The 15,515-nt window shown below is 44.1% G+C and overlaps 2 protein-coding genes across 2 annotated transcripts in view; one reads left to right on the forward strand and one right to left on the reverse strand.

The window, feature by feature from the left end:
• Positions 1–132: 132 nt before the first annotated feature.
• Positions 133–7,035, reverse strand: LOC310879161 (tyrosinase-like; the record flags this gene model as incomplete). The annotated part of the gene is made up of 6 exons (XM_083793608.1): positions 133–486; positions 1,942–2,123; positions 2,658–2,805; positions 3,325–3,541; positions 3,766–4,499; positions 6,879–7,035. 6 exons carry the CDS (start codon positions 7,033–7,035, stop codon positions 224–226), a joined length of 1,701 nt encoding a protein of 566 aa, XP_083649734.1. The 3' UTR covers positions 133–223.
• A 2,225-nt stretch (positions 7,036–9,260) lies between these two features.
• Positions 9,261–15,515, forward strand: part of grm5a (glutamate receptor, metabotropic 5a) — a gene marked incomplete at both ends in the record, with an annotated part of 41,714 nt that continues 35,459 nt past the window's right edge. Inside the window, 5 exons of the mRNA XM_083793733.1 lie at positions 9,261–9,392; positions 11,281–11,414; positions 11,999–12,094; positions 12,558–12,735; positions 14,885–14,999. Of these exons, the coding sequence (XP_083649859.1) occupies positions 9,261–9,392; positions 11,281–11,414; positions 11,999–12,094; positions 12,558–12,735; positions 14,885–14,999 (655 nt within the window). The remainder of the gene's footprint in view (positions 9,393–11,280; positions 11,415–11,998; positions 12,095–12,557; positions 12,736–14,884; positions 15,000–15,515) is intronic.

Genomic DNA, 15,515 nt, shown 5'->3' on the forward strand with positions numbered 1-15,515 from the left:
CGAATCCCAGGTAGTACATAAAACTTACATCTTTCCTAGATCTATTGCTTCATTACACTTAACATTTAGATGTGTTAATTAACAATGATACTTTATCAAGTTCAGTGTTTTGATGTAATCTGTCCTTACATTATGTGCATTGTGCAGTCTGATTTTACCATTAATACTTTGGAGGTAATAACCATTTCAACTACAACTAAGTATACACAGTACATTGTAGACATCACATAGCAGTCTGGTAATTTGAGTAGTTTGGTTCTACATCACTGCTTAAGAGCAGCGGCTTTCTCTCTGGCACAGTGAAGGTGGTTTTCCATTTCTTCATCCGAGGCCAAGATGTGGAACCCTGGTGCTGTCTAGCTATCTTAACTGTCATAGCTATAGCTACTGCAATGATGCCTCCCGAGACCGCAGCAAGCAGCAGCCAAGGCCAAATATCCTCAAGCTGCTCCAAGTAGGGGCCCATGGATTCTAGAAGCCTTTGATCTAGAGGAAAAAAGTAGGAGAGAGGAAATAGAAGCCACAGATTATTACCTCATGGAGATCATACAAGTTCCATCTTTCTTTTCACATTTTACGAGTGAGAAGGCGTGCATAAATATAGGCTGGATTATATGAGGCTTTTTTTGCTTCAACATGCATTGACATCTATGCAAAGGACCATACTACGCTTTTGATGTTTGTCCCATTGACTCATGAAGTCATGTATACTTTACATTACTGCCCGCAATATCCCAAAACGTACATCCATCCATCTTCGACCCCTTATCCGTAGTCGGGTCGCGGGGGCAACAGATCCACCAGAGAGCTCCAGACTTCCCTCTCCAGAGCAACATTAGTGACTTCCTCCTGGCGGATCCCGAGACGTTCCAAGGCCAGTGAGTCGATGTGTTTCCTCCAACTGCGCCTTGGTCTGCCCCGGGGTCTCCTCCCATTAGGACATGCCTTGAGGACATCCCTAGGGAGACGCCCGAGAGGCGTCCTAACCAGATGCCCGAACCACCTAAGCTGGCTCCTTTCCAGGTGAAGACTCTACTCTGAGTCTCTCTCGCATGACTGAACTTCTCACCCTATCTCTAAGGGAGATGCCAGCCACCCGTTGACGAAAACTCATTTCGGCCGTTTGTATTCGCGACCTTATTCTTTCGGACCCACACTTCATGACCATAGGTGAGAGTATCCCAAAACAACCATAGTTTTATATATTTTCAAATGAAATAGTCAAATCTTTCAGGAATACATCGACTTCCATTCATTCATTTCAGTACAGGGTAAAATCAACATCGAAAGCAACATTAAAACTTGCTTGATATGTAACATGGTGGAGAGAATTACTATAAGAGTGCTGAAACTGAAGTAAAGCAAAGGTAGCCTACTGCCTATTGTTAGAGACCTCAATTATATGTCCATACTGGAATGATGGATTTCCATCCTTCAAGTTGATTAAACAGCGTTTTGTTAAAATGACTCCTTCAAATTCAAAGGCAATTAAAGATCACAGACAGCGATAGGGGAGCTAAGAGAAATACATGTCACTCTTTGCCTTCACTCTCAATCCTGTCTTTCTTGGCCTCTCTCTCACACTTTACGCAGTAAAATCTCCATTGTTAATTTAACCACATAAACCGCAGCCCCTATTCTAGGGCAAAAATTCAATTATGAAAATAGCAGATGTACAAGCTTGGCATTGCGAGCCTGTAGATCTGCTATATTCGCCAAAGAACTTTGGTGTAGAGAGAAATAATTAGGGAGCCTAGTATGAACCCCTAGGCCTAGGGGACTCCAGTCAATTAAGTATAATTATAGGAAGTTAATTAGAAAATGTTTGAACATTTTAACTTATAATGACACGTCCAAAATAGGGATGGGTGAACATTGGATAGACTTAACACAGAAGATTTTTTCTGTACTGCCGTTAAAATATAAATGTTGTTGACTCACTTGCATCTAGTAGATAGGAGTATTCATATCCCAGCTCCTTGCTGGAGATGAAGAACTCTCTGTTTCTGTACAGAGGCAGGAAGGGAACCATGTGATACTCTCTGTTGTGCCCGATGGGGGCGTTGGATTCTGGGTACTGGGCAGGGGATGGGCGGTGGCTCCTCAACCACCGCTCATAGAGGCTTTTATGGGAGAAGGGAAAATGGTTTATTCATTTATTTTGTTTTTTTTATGGCACAAGCAGCAATCGTATATACGTACTGTGCTGTACTGTATGTAGTGTGCGTGTGTGCAGAGGTGGACAGTAACTGGGTAAATGTACTTTAAGTACTTACTAAGTACAGATTCTGAGGAGTTGTACTTATTTTTGATAGTTACAAATTCTTTTACTTTTACTGAAGTAAATTTCTAGGGAGCCTACTGTGTACTTTTAGGTTGGCTGGTTGTTGCTACCCCTCCAATGTATGGCTTTCACAATTGATGTCATGTGGCAGCCAAGTCTGTGGACTTTTAATGTTTGTCTTATTCAAAGGAAACCCCCCAAAAAACAGGTCCTGACTGGAAATCAGCATGCCCCTGTGACGTGTGTGTGTGTGTGTGTGTGTGTGTGTGTGTGTGTGTGTGTGTGTGTGTGTGTGTGTGTGTGTGTGTGTGTGTGTTACATAAGTGTTCACAACAAGTGTTCATAATAATATGGGTGGCTACTGTATTCTTACCTGTCTACAAAGGCATGGTGGAGGAGGAATATGGGGTCATTTGCAGAGCCCTGTACTGAGGACATGGAGCCATTCATGAACACATGGAGAGCAGCATGCATTCCCATATGAGAACTATTGCCCAGTCCAGTCTGTGGGTCCCCAAAACCTGCAATATAGACATTCATTGAATTAGCAATGGTGGTAAGGTAACAGAATATGTAGGCCTAGTGCCTACTTTTGGTGCATTCATTGAATCTGTTGATCTGAACTGGCACACTGTCCCATGTGTGCCCTCTGCTTTCAATCGAGTGCATTCTGGGATATGTCCTGCACTGCACCCCCTGCCTAATCGTGATTCCTTTGGATGAAGAAATATTCAGATGAAGGAATTAAGAGCACAGTCTGGTTCTAGATGATGTCAACTTTGTCATCAACAGTCCACACTCTGGTCTGTGTCAACAATGTTCAGCTCTATACACCTAGTGTACAGTATAAAGGTAATGTTCACTGGTTTGGTGAATCTAACGATTAAACCAAATTATATGTACCGTATAATGTACCTGTATGTGTGTACATACTGTCTTTGGCCGGCAGTCATATTATGCCTAAACCCTAAATGTGGCCCTAATCATCTTCCATGCTGTATAGTGTAATGTAAATGTTCCCTCCCCTTCCATAATGTTACCTTCCAGAGTGTTCCGGAAGCTCATGTTGGCAGTGCGGTCCATGGGTCCTGTGTCATAGTCAGGTAAACTGACGGTAAACTCCACTTCTGCTGAGGTTGGTAAACGCTCCACTGAGTTACGGTTGTGGTTCCCAGGGTTCCGACGCAGTGGGCCTTCTCCCGTAGCATCACACAGAACTCCTCTGGTATTGTATGCTGGTGCTTGCGAACACATTACCTGTTCATAAACACATGCACACACACATGTACACGTATGCTTTAATTAAAATTAAAAACAACAATGATCAAATATATGACAAACCAAGTTACTCAATTGCAACAATACATAGTTTGCTGCAATTCAGGAGCTTTGTTTTCACATGGCCTATTGTTTTATATAATAATAGGATACTACAAAATTAGGCTCATAATAAAATGTGTTTGTGAGTGCACATATTTTACCCTCCATGAAGAGAAAACAGATCCTGGGCTGAGGAAGCTGGGGTCACGTGGGCTCCGATCACCCATCAACTCATCTGTGCACACGTCACAGGCGCTCGCATCTCTCCAGTCCCAGTAGGGGATCGTAAAGCTCCAGTCCCCGGTGATTTTCCGAATATCGTGCTCCCACTGGAGCAGATACAAACGATGCCACGGGAGGAAAGCTGGCGCCCAGTGAGCAAAGTCCACATTAGTCCACACATTTCCCGGTCCTAACTGTGCATTCCTGGACACATAATAATGCATCCACACAAACACATCATACACAGACAAGTCGGCGAACATGGGGTTAGAACCATTCCCCATCTCTCGATAGGTCCCCGTGGCTGCAACATAGTCGGTGCTGATGGTCTGCTTGGCCAAGTTTAGGTAGGATATCAATCTGAGCTTCTCAGCTCTTGAAAGATGAAATATATTCCTCCGGACAGACTCTCTTCTCTCATTACAGTTGACACCAAAATAGCCAAACTTACAGTCTGCGCAGTTAAAACCCATGAAGTTTCCAGCACACTGGCAGGTCCGGTTGTAGAAGACTAAAGGCCACTTCTCCCGGTCATCCAGTCCAATGAAAGGATACTGCTGCCCGTCGGGACGGTCAGACACTTCAACATCCTGACAAAAACCCCGTCCAGTGCTGGCTCCACAGGCCGATCCATCCCCCTCCCAAGGCGGACAGCATTCCTTTGATAGTAAAGCTTCACGAGTGGTGCAAAGACGGGGAAATTGTTGATAGGAAGGAGCAAAACACACAAGGAAGATGGTGATAATCAGCAGCAACATTGCTTCACATCACACCAAACTTATTTAATCCAGGAGGAATCCATCTAGAGAAGAGGGGCAGCTGAACAAGAATGTGAAAAAAATGACTTTAGGCCTAAACACATGAGAGATGTTTGGGCTAAATTCTTCTTAGCCCCCTCCCTCCTCTCTGTACGGCCGGTCACATGCCACACAACCCCAGGGTGAGGATTAGCGTATTGCATGCAGGAGTGGTTTTATGAATCTAATGACACTAAAGTGTAGGCTACAGCACACTGCTCCAACATTGAAACAGATACACTTGTTACACTCTGCCAGGCCGGGGATAGAGATGATGTTTATGCCCCTGTCTGTGTGTCTGTGCGTCTGTGCGTCTGTGCTTGCTATATAATTACTGGGTTGATCGGTGGCAAATTTCTTGCCAGTATAGGCCAAGGAAGTCACTCCCTGGATATCTTTTCAAACAGGCCTCATGGTGGTGTTATACCAAACCACTATGTTTAAAACATAGGTTGTAGTTGCAAAAAACGTCACTGGATTCCTTGGTATTGACACAACACCCCATATAGGCCACCCTCATATCCGCCATACTGCCATTTATGTCAACAGCTGTATCTTTTTTCTGCCACTTTATTGTAGGCAGTCGAAAATAGATTCAGATTGATATTTTCTTTATTTTCAAGTTGTGGTTTCTGATTTAATGAATGCATTTTCCACACTGTGTAACATTGGTTAATGTGTTAATTATTTCAGTCATTAACATTAATTAAATGGATTCAATGAGTAACTTAATTCTCTGAATTTCAGTTATCGTGCGTCGTACTATTCCTTCTAATAAGCATAAAACAGGCGCATAACACATGATTTCCCCAGGCTCATTTAAACAACTGATCCTCAGTTCATAAAGCAAACTGTTATCTTTTGCATTGATGGGAGGACAATGGTCCAAAGACATGCATATGCAATGTAAGAATGTTGAAATGAGTTGAACTCAGGTCATAGTAAGGTTATTAGCCGGAAAACATAACAAAGGTCAAGTATGTCATTGGGCTTTATTTCTTTCTGGGAACTACGGTCAGACTGCAGCTCAGCCTCATGCAGAGCTGGTCATGGGAGAGCCTAACCTGCTATTATAATCATACTATAGGCCCATTTCTGGAGCCTCAGCCTTGGCAAGTACTTTCCAAATCAGTTAATGTGTCTATCACAGCCTCTTTCACAGCTGCATTGCCCCTTAAAGGGATAGTTTTTTTAAGCTGTATGAAATACTTGCCATTAATATAGTGGGCACAGGGGACTGTGTGTCATTTGTATTGTTGACCTACTTCTAAAATATTAGTGCAACTTTCATTCATTTTTAAGTGGTGCAACCACTTCCTTAAGTCACTATGTGTGTGCGTGGGTGGGTGGGTGGCTGGCTGGCTGGGTCCGCCTGAGCACGAAAACAGCATGGTTGTTTTTCACCACCTGTGCACAACCTAACACACAGTCACACACACACAAACAGTCACACACGCACATATTAACTGTACAGTATATATGGTGATTTTGGGTGTGCCAGTATAGTACAGTGACTACAGTACAGTAGAGGGTACAGTAGAGGGACCCCCACACGGTAACTCTGTCATTTTTCAACCGTTTCAGACGCGGGGCAGCTCGCCGGAATCGGGCCGGCACCCTGGGTGCGTTCCTGTGGGTCTGGAACCCCCCCCCCCCCACACACACACACACACACACACACACTCCCACACGGAGTTGCACCACTTACTTCACACGGGTGTGATTTTTTACTCCTCTATCACACGGAACTATGTTTTTTGTGTCCATATCACTACGCCCAAAAAATAGTTCCATGTGATAGAGGGGTCAAAGTTGAACGAAAAGTTGCCCTAATATTTTAGAAATAGGTCAACAATACAAATGTTTTGTGAATAAATTTACTTTTACTGCGTGGCCCCAGTGCCCCCCACAAGATTACCGGAACCTCTTCAAAAATCTGAACTATCCCTTTAATTCCAGTGGCCGCAACACAAGGATGCATCCCCTATGACCACAGAACCAGGGGTAGGTGGAGGCCCCAGTCCCAGGAGAGGATGGCAGGCTATAGCCAGGGTGCATTTGAACAGCTCTCTCAGCCTGCCACTCTGGGGATGTGAGGTGGTGGTCGTCGACGTCTTCACTCTGAGCTGCCTATACAGACCTCCTGCTGATGTGTCTCACAGTCCCCACCATTGTCTGTCTAGCAGGTAGAGAACAACAAGATGAGAATAGTACTGTATGCCACGCTCTCTATATTCAACGACCCCAACACTGACCCCAGTTCAGCACCACACCACTTCCCTGCATGCTGTGTGGGTCAATGGGCTCAGGTGCTATGCGGCTGTTGTTACTCTCATCCCCTGCTCTTGTGTCGTTGCCCTGGAGAATTGATAGTAGTGGTGTCTGCAATATGGGTCGTTGGGTTTGACCCATTCTGCGTAGTTCTCATACTGTATAGGGCAGGCCATGGGCATCATGGAGAGTCTGGGGGCCGGACAGGCAAACAAGACGGTCAGGACAGAGCCATTTCCTCGATCTTGTTCTGAGTGGACATGAAATGCAGGGTAAATGACCCGGCCTGCTTCGCTCTTGATTTGTAGGCATTGTAATTGTTCGATCTCATGTAAATTGGTCAACAATGTCTCAATGTGACTACAGTATAGAATACATAAATACATTTAACACACACTAGAGGGTGCTATGAGACTGATAATTCTGTCTGGATATAATTACCACAAAGAAATCACTCACACACACACACACACACACACACACACACAGTCACAGTCACAGACTCACACACAGTCACACGAATGAAAGGATAAGCCATTCCACTACTGAAAGAAAAAAGAAAGAAATGTTTTATAGGTCTGCTAAATATATCCCACTGCTGTTGCCATGGTGAAATAATCTCCCATTGCAAGTGTCGTTAAGGCATTATAGCTCCATAACAACACATTGCACAAAGATGACAAATCGATATTTGTATGATTCTTTAAAAGAAAATAACAATTTCCTTCTTCACACACTCAAAGTCATAGCCTTTCACCATGTAACTGGGCTATTATGTTCATCACTCAATACATTTGATCTACAGTAGTCTATCTAATCTTATGTTCAGTTTTTAATAGGCAATGTTTAGCTCTGGTCCATAGCTTCCTTTATGATGAATTCCTGTTCTGTTCTTTAACTATAGGCTATAGAAGTGTATTTGTACGTCTCTAAATGTTTTGATGGTGGACCCTCTTGTAAACAATTAAGTGTAATGCTTAATTGGGTCGTCCACTCACAGTTAACAGTGTGTATTGAGTTTGTGCTTGAAATGTACTGTAATTCTGAAAACTGTTAATAAATATTTCAATCAATCAATCAAATCAAAGCTCTAATGCGCAACGCATTAGCTGCTATGGACCAGATCGAGCTAGGCAATGTTATATATTCAACCATTTAAGGATTATTATTATTATTATTATTGTTGTATCGAAGTTCAACCGTTTATAGGCTACGCGTAGGCCTACTGTAGTTCAACTCTCTTCTGGCTCGTGTTTTGGAGGAGGGAGGGGCGTTCAGAGCGAGTCGAGACAGATCATCAATGCCAAACACCGACTTGCTTTTTCTGCTGCTGGTGGAGAATGGAGATGGAACCTAAACCTGTATGCCTTTGATATTGCTTCACTTTCTGTGACCGAAATGGTTTCAAAGCGACCTGCATTTGCAACGCAACTCAAAGAGAGGTAATTGGTTTAAAGTGATCTACTGTGTGTGTTTTTAATCAGTCTGACTCTTAACCAAAATAATCGATAGGCTGGCAATTAAGGCTGCATTATGTTAGATGATACAGCTTCTACAGCTTTTAGGAACCGGGTATTGCGCTTATTATTTCTTTCGGACTGGACAATTTAAGAGTCCACTACACCACTTTGACACGTCAATCAGTGCAACTTCCCATTGCCACGGCGTGGTGTGCTTGTTTACTTTGCAAACATTTCAGCACCGTGGACAACGTACGCAGCGGGCTCTACTATTATGGTCGTCAAGTATGGTGTTGCTTCTTCATAACAGTAGCGGTTACTTGTTGTAGTGTGGGCGTAGGCTATAGTATTATTTCTGTGTCACAATTATCTGACTAAATGATGATGATTGAAAACAGTATGGTAGGCTACTTGTAGAACATTTTAATAAATCTTTCCCTGTATGCTGCACCTTTGTAGCCTATATAAAGCTTATTATGCTTGTGATACATCTGCCAATTTTGTGTAATTTACAGGCATGACTGAAATGCAAAATCTTACAGCAAATGTCATATGTTTGATGGAATATTCTCGTGCTCTCTCATACCTACTATGCACAGTACATGGCCATCAAATGATTCTGATTCTCATTCTTCATGTCAAGGGCAATTACGCAACATGTCTTTCAGTCCAAATAATATTAGTTGAGCTTCCAAAAAGTCCACCCTGTCTTTCGAATAAAATGTCAAAGTCTACAACTTTGTGTTCCCCAGGAGGATAAGCCTTTGTTCCGACAGTGAAAGCACCATGCCACACAGAGATCAGACATCTAAGCTGCAGCCCTGAGACAGAGGCCGCATGGGAGCAGCCATGAGGTGGAATGGGAGGATGAAGAGAGGAGGACTGTGTGTGAGACTGCTGGCAGTGTGTCTGCTGTTAGGAGCTGACCTCACCTGGCTGAACGCAGCCCAGACTAATGAGAGGAGAGTATTACACATCCCAGGTGACATCATCATCGGGGCATTGTTCTCTGTCCACCACCAGCCTCCGGCTGATAAGGTACTGTCTGTGTGTGTGTGTGTGTGTGTGTGTGTGTGTGTGTGTGTGTGAGAGAGAGAAGAAGAAGCACAAGGGAGTCCATGTGTGAGTGAGAGAAAGTGCCATCAGGGCCCAATCTTCAGCTGGGCACAATAGGTTATTGCTATTACTGTTATTGCTATTTTCAATTTAGCAGACAGCGCCCATGTGGTCTAAATTCTAAATGATCTGGCACCTACAGTATTTAGTGCCCATCAAACAGACTTTGCGCTTTAAAATGGTAAATCATTCATTTACAGTATATAGCGCTTTACACAGGCGCAAATACATTCACACAACGATGGCGAAGGAAACCATGCAAGGCAGGGTTTATTGCAGCAATTAGGGGTTCAGAGTCTTGCTCAAGGACACTTCGACACTAACTCTGGGGGAGCCCGGCATCGGACTGGGAATGGGAACCTCCCAGTTTTCCCATCCAGCCGTTCGACTACCGGCCACTCTACCCCTGAGCCACTGCCGCCCCTACGCTTTGCACCTAGACCAGCTTTGTTGGTCTTAACTCAGGTGCAGTGATGGCGTAGAGTAGACATTTCCTTACTATTTATTTATTTAAAAATAATGTATCCCATGATTTTTCACCTGGTGCCAATTGCCTGCCCTAAGCTGTAATCCTGGGAGCTACATGCCAACATGGGAAGAGCCCCGAACTGAGCTCATGCTTTCTTCAATGCATGAGGAGTGAGCAGGCCCCTTCTTATCACCTTTTCCTTACAATTCAGACATTGGGATTAAGATGCAGCTACTGTAGATGAGTTCACAATGAGCGCACACTGATTACATAAAAAATCTATCAAATGTGAAATTCCAACATTCGTATCCTCAAGATATATGACATATTTTAGGGACTTGGCATTGAGGTTCAAAAAATAAACAAGGATCTGGGCCAGATTATCAATATGTTGCATTGGGCAAGCGCAGGATTTCTTAACACAAAGACGAGTGGTATGGAGAGAGGGGTCGATAGATATAGGCAGATGAAAATAGATGCATTTCTTTCAACAAGTAAGACGCGCAAACGCGGGAAGCGAACGCAGCTCGTGTGTGTGTGGTTGTGTGTGTGTGTGTGTGTGCTACAGCTGCGCCCTGTGTGTGTGTGTGTGTGTGTGTGTGTGTGTGCTACAGCTGCGCCCTCTGGTGGCGGGCGGGTGGTGTAACAGCGGGACAGACACACAGACATTCAGCCCTTGCTGTCATAGTAAGTGGCTCACTGCGTTCGCAATTAGCAGTAGCCTACACTTTATTGCGAACGCAGTGAGCCACTTACTATGAGACCCTGCTGCTCATGTCTGTGTGTCTGTCCCGCTGTGACACCACCCACCCGCCACCAGAGGGCGCAGCTGTAGCACACACACACACACACACACACACACACACAGGGCGCAGCTGTAGCACACACACACACACACACACACACACACACACACACACACAACCACACACAACCACACACACACGAGCTGCGTTCGCTTCCCGCGTTTGCGCGTCTTACTTGTTACAGAATATCTTCAAATACCTCTCCTCCTGTAAGAATGTTGTCAAACCATTGCCTCTTGTCTTTCTTTATCTGTCTCTGCTCAATGGACAGCACTTAACATCAATCATCATCAATATCCATAGAGCTCCGACATAGGAGTCATGGGACACATAGACAGCAGCATCAGTCATGCTGTAGTTGGTGGTTTAAATGAAAAAGAACATAACTGAGAGTGTGTGTGTGTGTGTGTGTGTGTGTGTGTGTGTGTGCGTGTGTGTGTGTGTGTGTGTGTGCGTGCGCGTGCGCGTGCATGCGTGCGTGCGTGACATCCATATGTGCATGACACTATCTTCTTGTGTGATTTGACATGTTCAGGTACATGAACGTAAGTGTGGCTCGGTGCGTGAGCAGTATGGCATCCAGAGAGTGGAGGCCATGCTGCACACTCTGGATCGAATAAACGCTGACCCCAGCATCCTGCCCAACATTACCCTCGGCTGTGAGATCAGGTCAGCAACCACTCGGAATTATGGAGAGTGGGTGGTCCACTCTCTGCGATACATATACATGCGTTTACGTTATAAAGTACTATACTGTACATTCACTCGCTAACAATATGATACATGGATTATGGTCTTCAGTCACTTTTTCCTCAAAACACGTGTAGTTTTATAAACCGATTGAAAGAGTAATTTACTAATGCTGTAATGTCACATTACAAAGTAACGATCACTGAAACTCACAGTTTTTAGTTTAGTGGTCTCTACGAGCTTCTTTTTTTAAATGTACAAAATTGTATTTTTCCTAGAATTTAGCGGTATGGGAAACCTACAAAAATGATTCTGACATAAATCCCATGGTACTTTGATGGAGCGCATGACACAAATGAGCATCGCAGTGCAATGTCTGTGACATCTTCATACCGGCTATTTAAACTGGAAGATTGCACTGCTCATCCTGCTTGCTTGCTGCTGCATACTGACACTGCTGTGCTGCTGTCTGCTTAAACCTTTGCTGCTCACCTTCCTCCACCCCAGCTACCACCTGTCATTTTGTCCTGACTGAAATATGTATTTGTCTCTTGGTGACCAAGGGATTCCTGTTGGCACTCTGCTGTGGCATTGGAGCAGAGCATCGAGTTCATCCGGGACACACTGGTGGCCAACAATGAAGAGGAGAACATGGGCAGGTAAAGTAAGCCTTGCCGAGCCATGAGGCCATGAGGCCATGAGACATGAGCCATGAGCCATGAGGCCCATAGGGCAGGAGCCTATCTCCTGTTTCTGTAGCGTGAGTCAGCTTGATGTACAAGTACACCCCCTGGACCTGACGCTAGTATGTCGCAGGGACTTACCCCCAATCCAATTCTTTCTGAGTCTTTGGTATGACCAATACTTTGCATTGTGAGCTTGTAGATCTGCTATTTTCAAAAGATGTTTAAACATTTGAAAACTTTAAATGAGACATTCTGCATAATGATTACTTTCTACTTTTGGTACTTTAAGTACATTTTGATGCCGATACTTTTGTACTTTTACTTGAGTACATTTTTAATACAGGACTTCTACTAGTAACGGAGTACATCTATACATTGCAGTATTTACACTTTTACTTAAGTAAAACATTTGAGTACTTTTTCCACCACTGGACAGGTGTACAGCAGAGGAGGAGGAGGAGGAAGGGCACATGAGCCTTCCGGTAAAGAAGCCCATCGTGGGACTGATCGGCCCAGGCTCCAGCTCTGTGGCCATCCAGGTCCAAAACCTCCTCCAGCTCTTCAACATCCCACAGATCGCCTACTCTGCCACCAGCATGGACCTCAGTGACAAGGTACTGTACACTACCTGTTTCTATTATTCAGTTGACCTCAGTGACAAGGTACTGTACACTACCTGTTTCTATTATTCAGTTGACCTCAGTGACAAGGTACTGTACACTACCTGTTTCTATTATTCAGTTGACCTCAGTGACAAGGTACTGTACAGTGTACACTACCTGTTTCTATTATTCAGTTGACCTCAGTGACAAGGTACTGTACACTACCTGTTTCTATTATTCAGTTGACCTCAGTGACAAGGTACTGTACACTACCTGTTTCTATTATTCAGTTGACCTCAGTGACAAGGTACTGTACACTACCTGTTTCTATTATTCAGTTGACCTCAGTGACAAGGTACTGTAGTGTACACCAGTGTTTCCCAACCTGTGTGTCGCGGAGCTTTGGTGTGCCGTTTGATGTGTCCAGGTGCTCCGCCTAATTTTGACCGAAATTAACACTATCCCCCCCCGGAAGCAATAGCTAAATTATAGTGTTACTTTCTGTCAAATCAGGCGGCACACTAACTCTCCCCCGAAAGCAATATTATAGCTACTGGGCTGCATATAGATATATGATAATGGTAATGGAGATATTGTAAAAGTTGTCACTTTATTAATCCCAACACTGTATGTATATATATATATATATACACTATACATAATAATAATAATAATAATAACTTTATTTATATAGCACTTTTCTGGACAAAGTCACAAAGTGCTGCACAACAAATTCACAGGAAAGCATATTCATATACAATATAAAAACAACAACAATGTAATAGATAAAAATAAAAAATAAAAAATACCGACAGAATTCAGTGAACAAACATAATGAACATAATGTATGTATATAGATAGGCACCACCAAGGGCAAGGTGGAGCCTGCGGAACCGTTGCGGCTCGAGAATCCACCACTCCTGAATAAAGTGCCTGGTGCTGGGAGTCTGGTGCAACGCACAGGGCCTGACCTGGTGAGAGCAGGAGTGGACCTGGTGAGACGTAGGAGGGGCCCGGACAGGTGTCAACCCACAGAGCCTAGTCCTTCCATGTGCCAGAATGGTACCTCCCAGTCCCGGCAGAGTAGTTCAGGAGGAACGGATTGTGTGGCCCTGGTTTTTCCCTAATGGGACTTATCGAGGGTAGCTACTGGGACGTAAGTCGGGACTTGATCACCCCGGCTGGGTCACCTGAGTGAGGGGTATGATGTTGCGAGACCCGAAACCCCGATGAGCTTGGGATACATCACTGAGGATACGTCCCAGGTGCATCCATTTATGTATGTATTTTGTTATAGGACACCGTATATCTAGGTGTGCCCCGATATTTTTAGGCTATGAAAAGTGTTCCCTGTGACAAAAAAGGTTGGAAAACACTGCGTACACTACCTGTTTCTATTATTCAGTTGAAGGGGGAATCTTGAAAAAACAAACGTTTCGGCGGTTAAGCCTTCATCAGGGAATCCTTTCTCCGATGAAGTGCTTAACCGCCCGAAACGTTGGACTCTTGTCTTACTCTGTTGTGTCCTAATAATATATTGGCACTTTGGCTATCGGCGTGTGCGGCCACTTTCTTGTTTTTTTAAGATTCCCTCTTCAGTTTATTCTCCCGTCGGCCGGCACCGCTTTAAGGTCTGTGGTGTGCATAAGCATCCTCCACCATAGTCTATTATTAGTTGAACATGAGCCATATGGATCCAGACACAACTGGCACCAGACGTGTTGGACGTCTCCGTCTGTCTGTCTGGTGACAGACATATTGATTAAATTCAATGTAGGGTTCTACTGCATTGAAAACCAATCATGATGAGCCATCCCGATATGAAGGACCACACTAAATATGTTGCATTGGTTCTACAATGCATTTGTAGAACGGAATTGTTTCTAGCCAGTTACTGTATACTGAATATAGTGTAGATAGATAGATAAATGTGTGTGTGCGTGCGTGCGTGCGTGTGTGTATCTGAGGGTAGTTACCCTCACTTGCATGAATCCTTTTAAGAGTGGACAAGGACATTCAATTCATCTTGTGGGCTCATATAGTGCAGTTGAGCAGAGTGCCTGCCAGTGGCTGTGGAACCAGTCATTACATAGCTAGATAGTAGATACATAATGCAGACTGATTAATGTCTTCCTACTCAAAGCTATTCTTTTCACTACAGAGCCTGTTTAAGTACTTTATGAGAGTGGTACCATCAGACTCACAGCAGGCCAGAGCGATGGTGGACATTGTCAAGAGATACAACTGGAGCTATGTTTCTGCGATACACACAGAGGGTAAGACCACACATACTTGCTTCACAAACCTCTCCATGGATTTCAATGTGTATCCATTTCAAGTGTTGGCTTCAGTGGATGGTCTTTTAATAATCCATTCCTTTTGATGTGGGAAATAGTGCATGCACCGCCATACTGCTATGGAGTATTATGGGGAGTGATTTTGACCTGTTATTGACATGGAGCTGATTCATCACTATGAGTGGGATGCCCATCTGGCTCCAGGTTGGAAGGCCATGCTTCCACCCACTGCTACTGTGCTACCCTGGGGGAGAACATGAGCTAACATTGGCCCCTGTCCTCACACGTTGCTGTACATACTGTACTGTCTCTCTCTCCATCTCTCTCTCTTTGGATGTGTCAGAAATCACTCGCACTATGCACTAAGACTAAAGTGAGGTTGTCATTTTGTAGCGCTGCCTGAATATACCTGTATAGTGAGAATTAGGGACCCTTAGGGTTCCTTGAAGAAGTTGAAGGGGTTCCAAATGGACCCTTGCATGTCTGTAACTCAAT

This window comes from Protomyctophum parallelum (genome assembly GCF_964188405.1).
Source record: "Protomyctophum parallelum genome assembly, chromosome: 1".
Taxonomy (NCBI): Eukaryota; Metazoa; Chordata; class Actinopteri; order Myctophiformes; family Myctophidae; genus Protomyctophum; species Protomyctophum parallelum.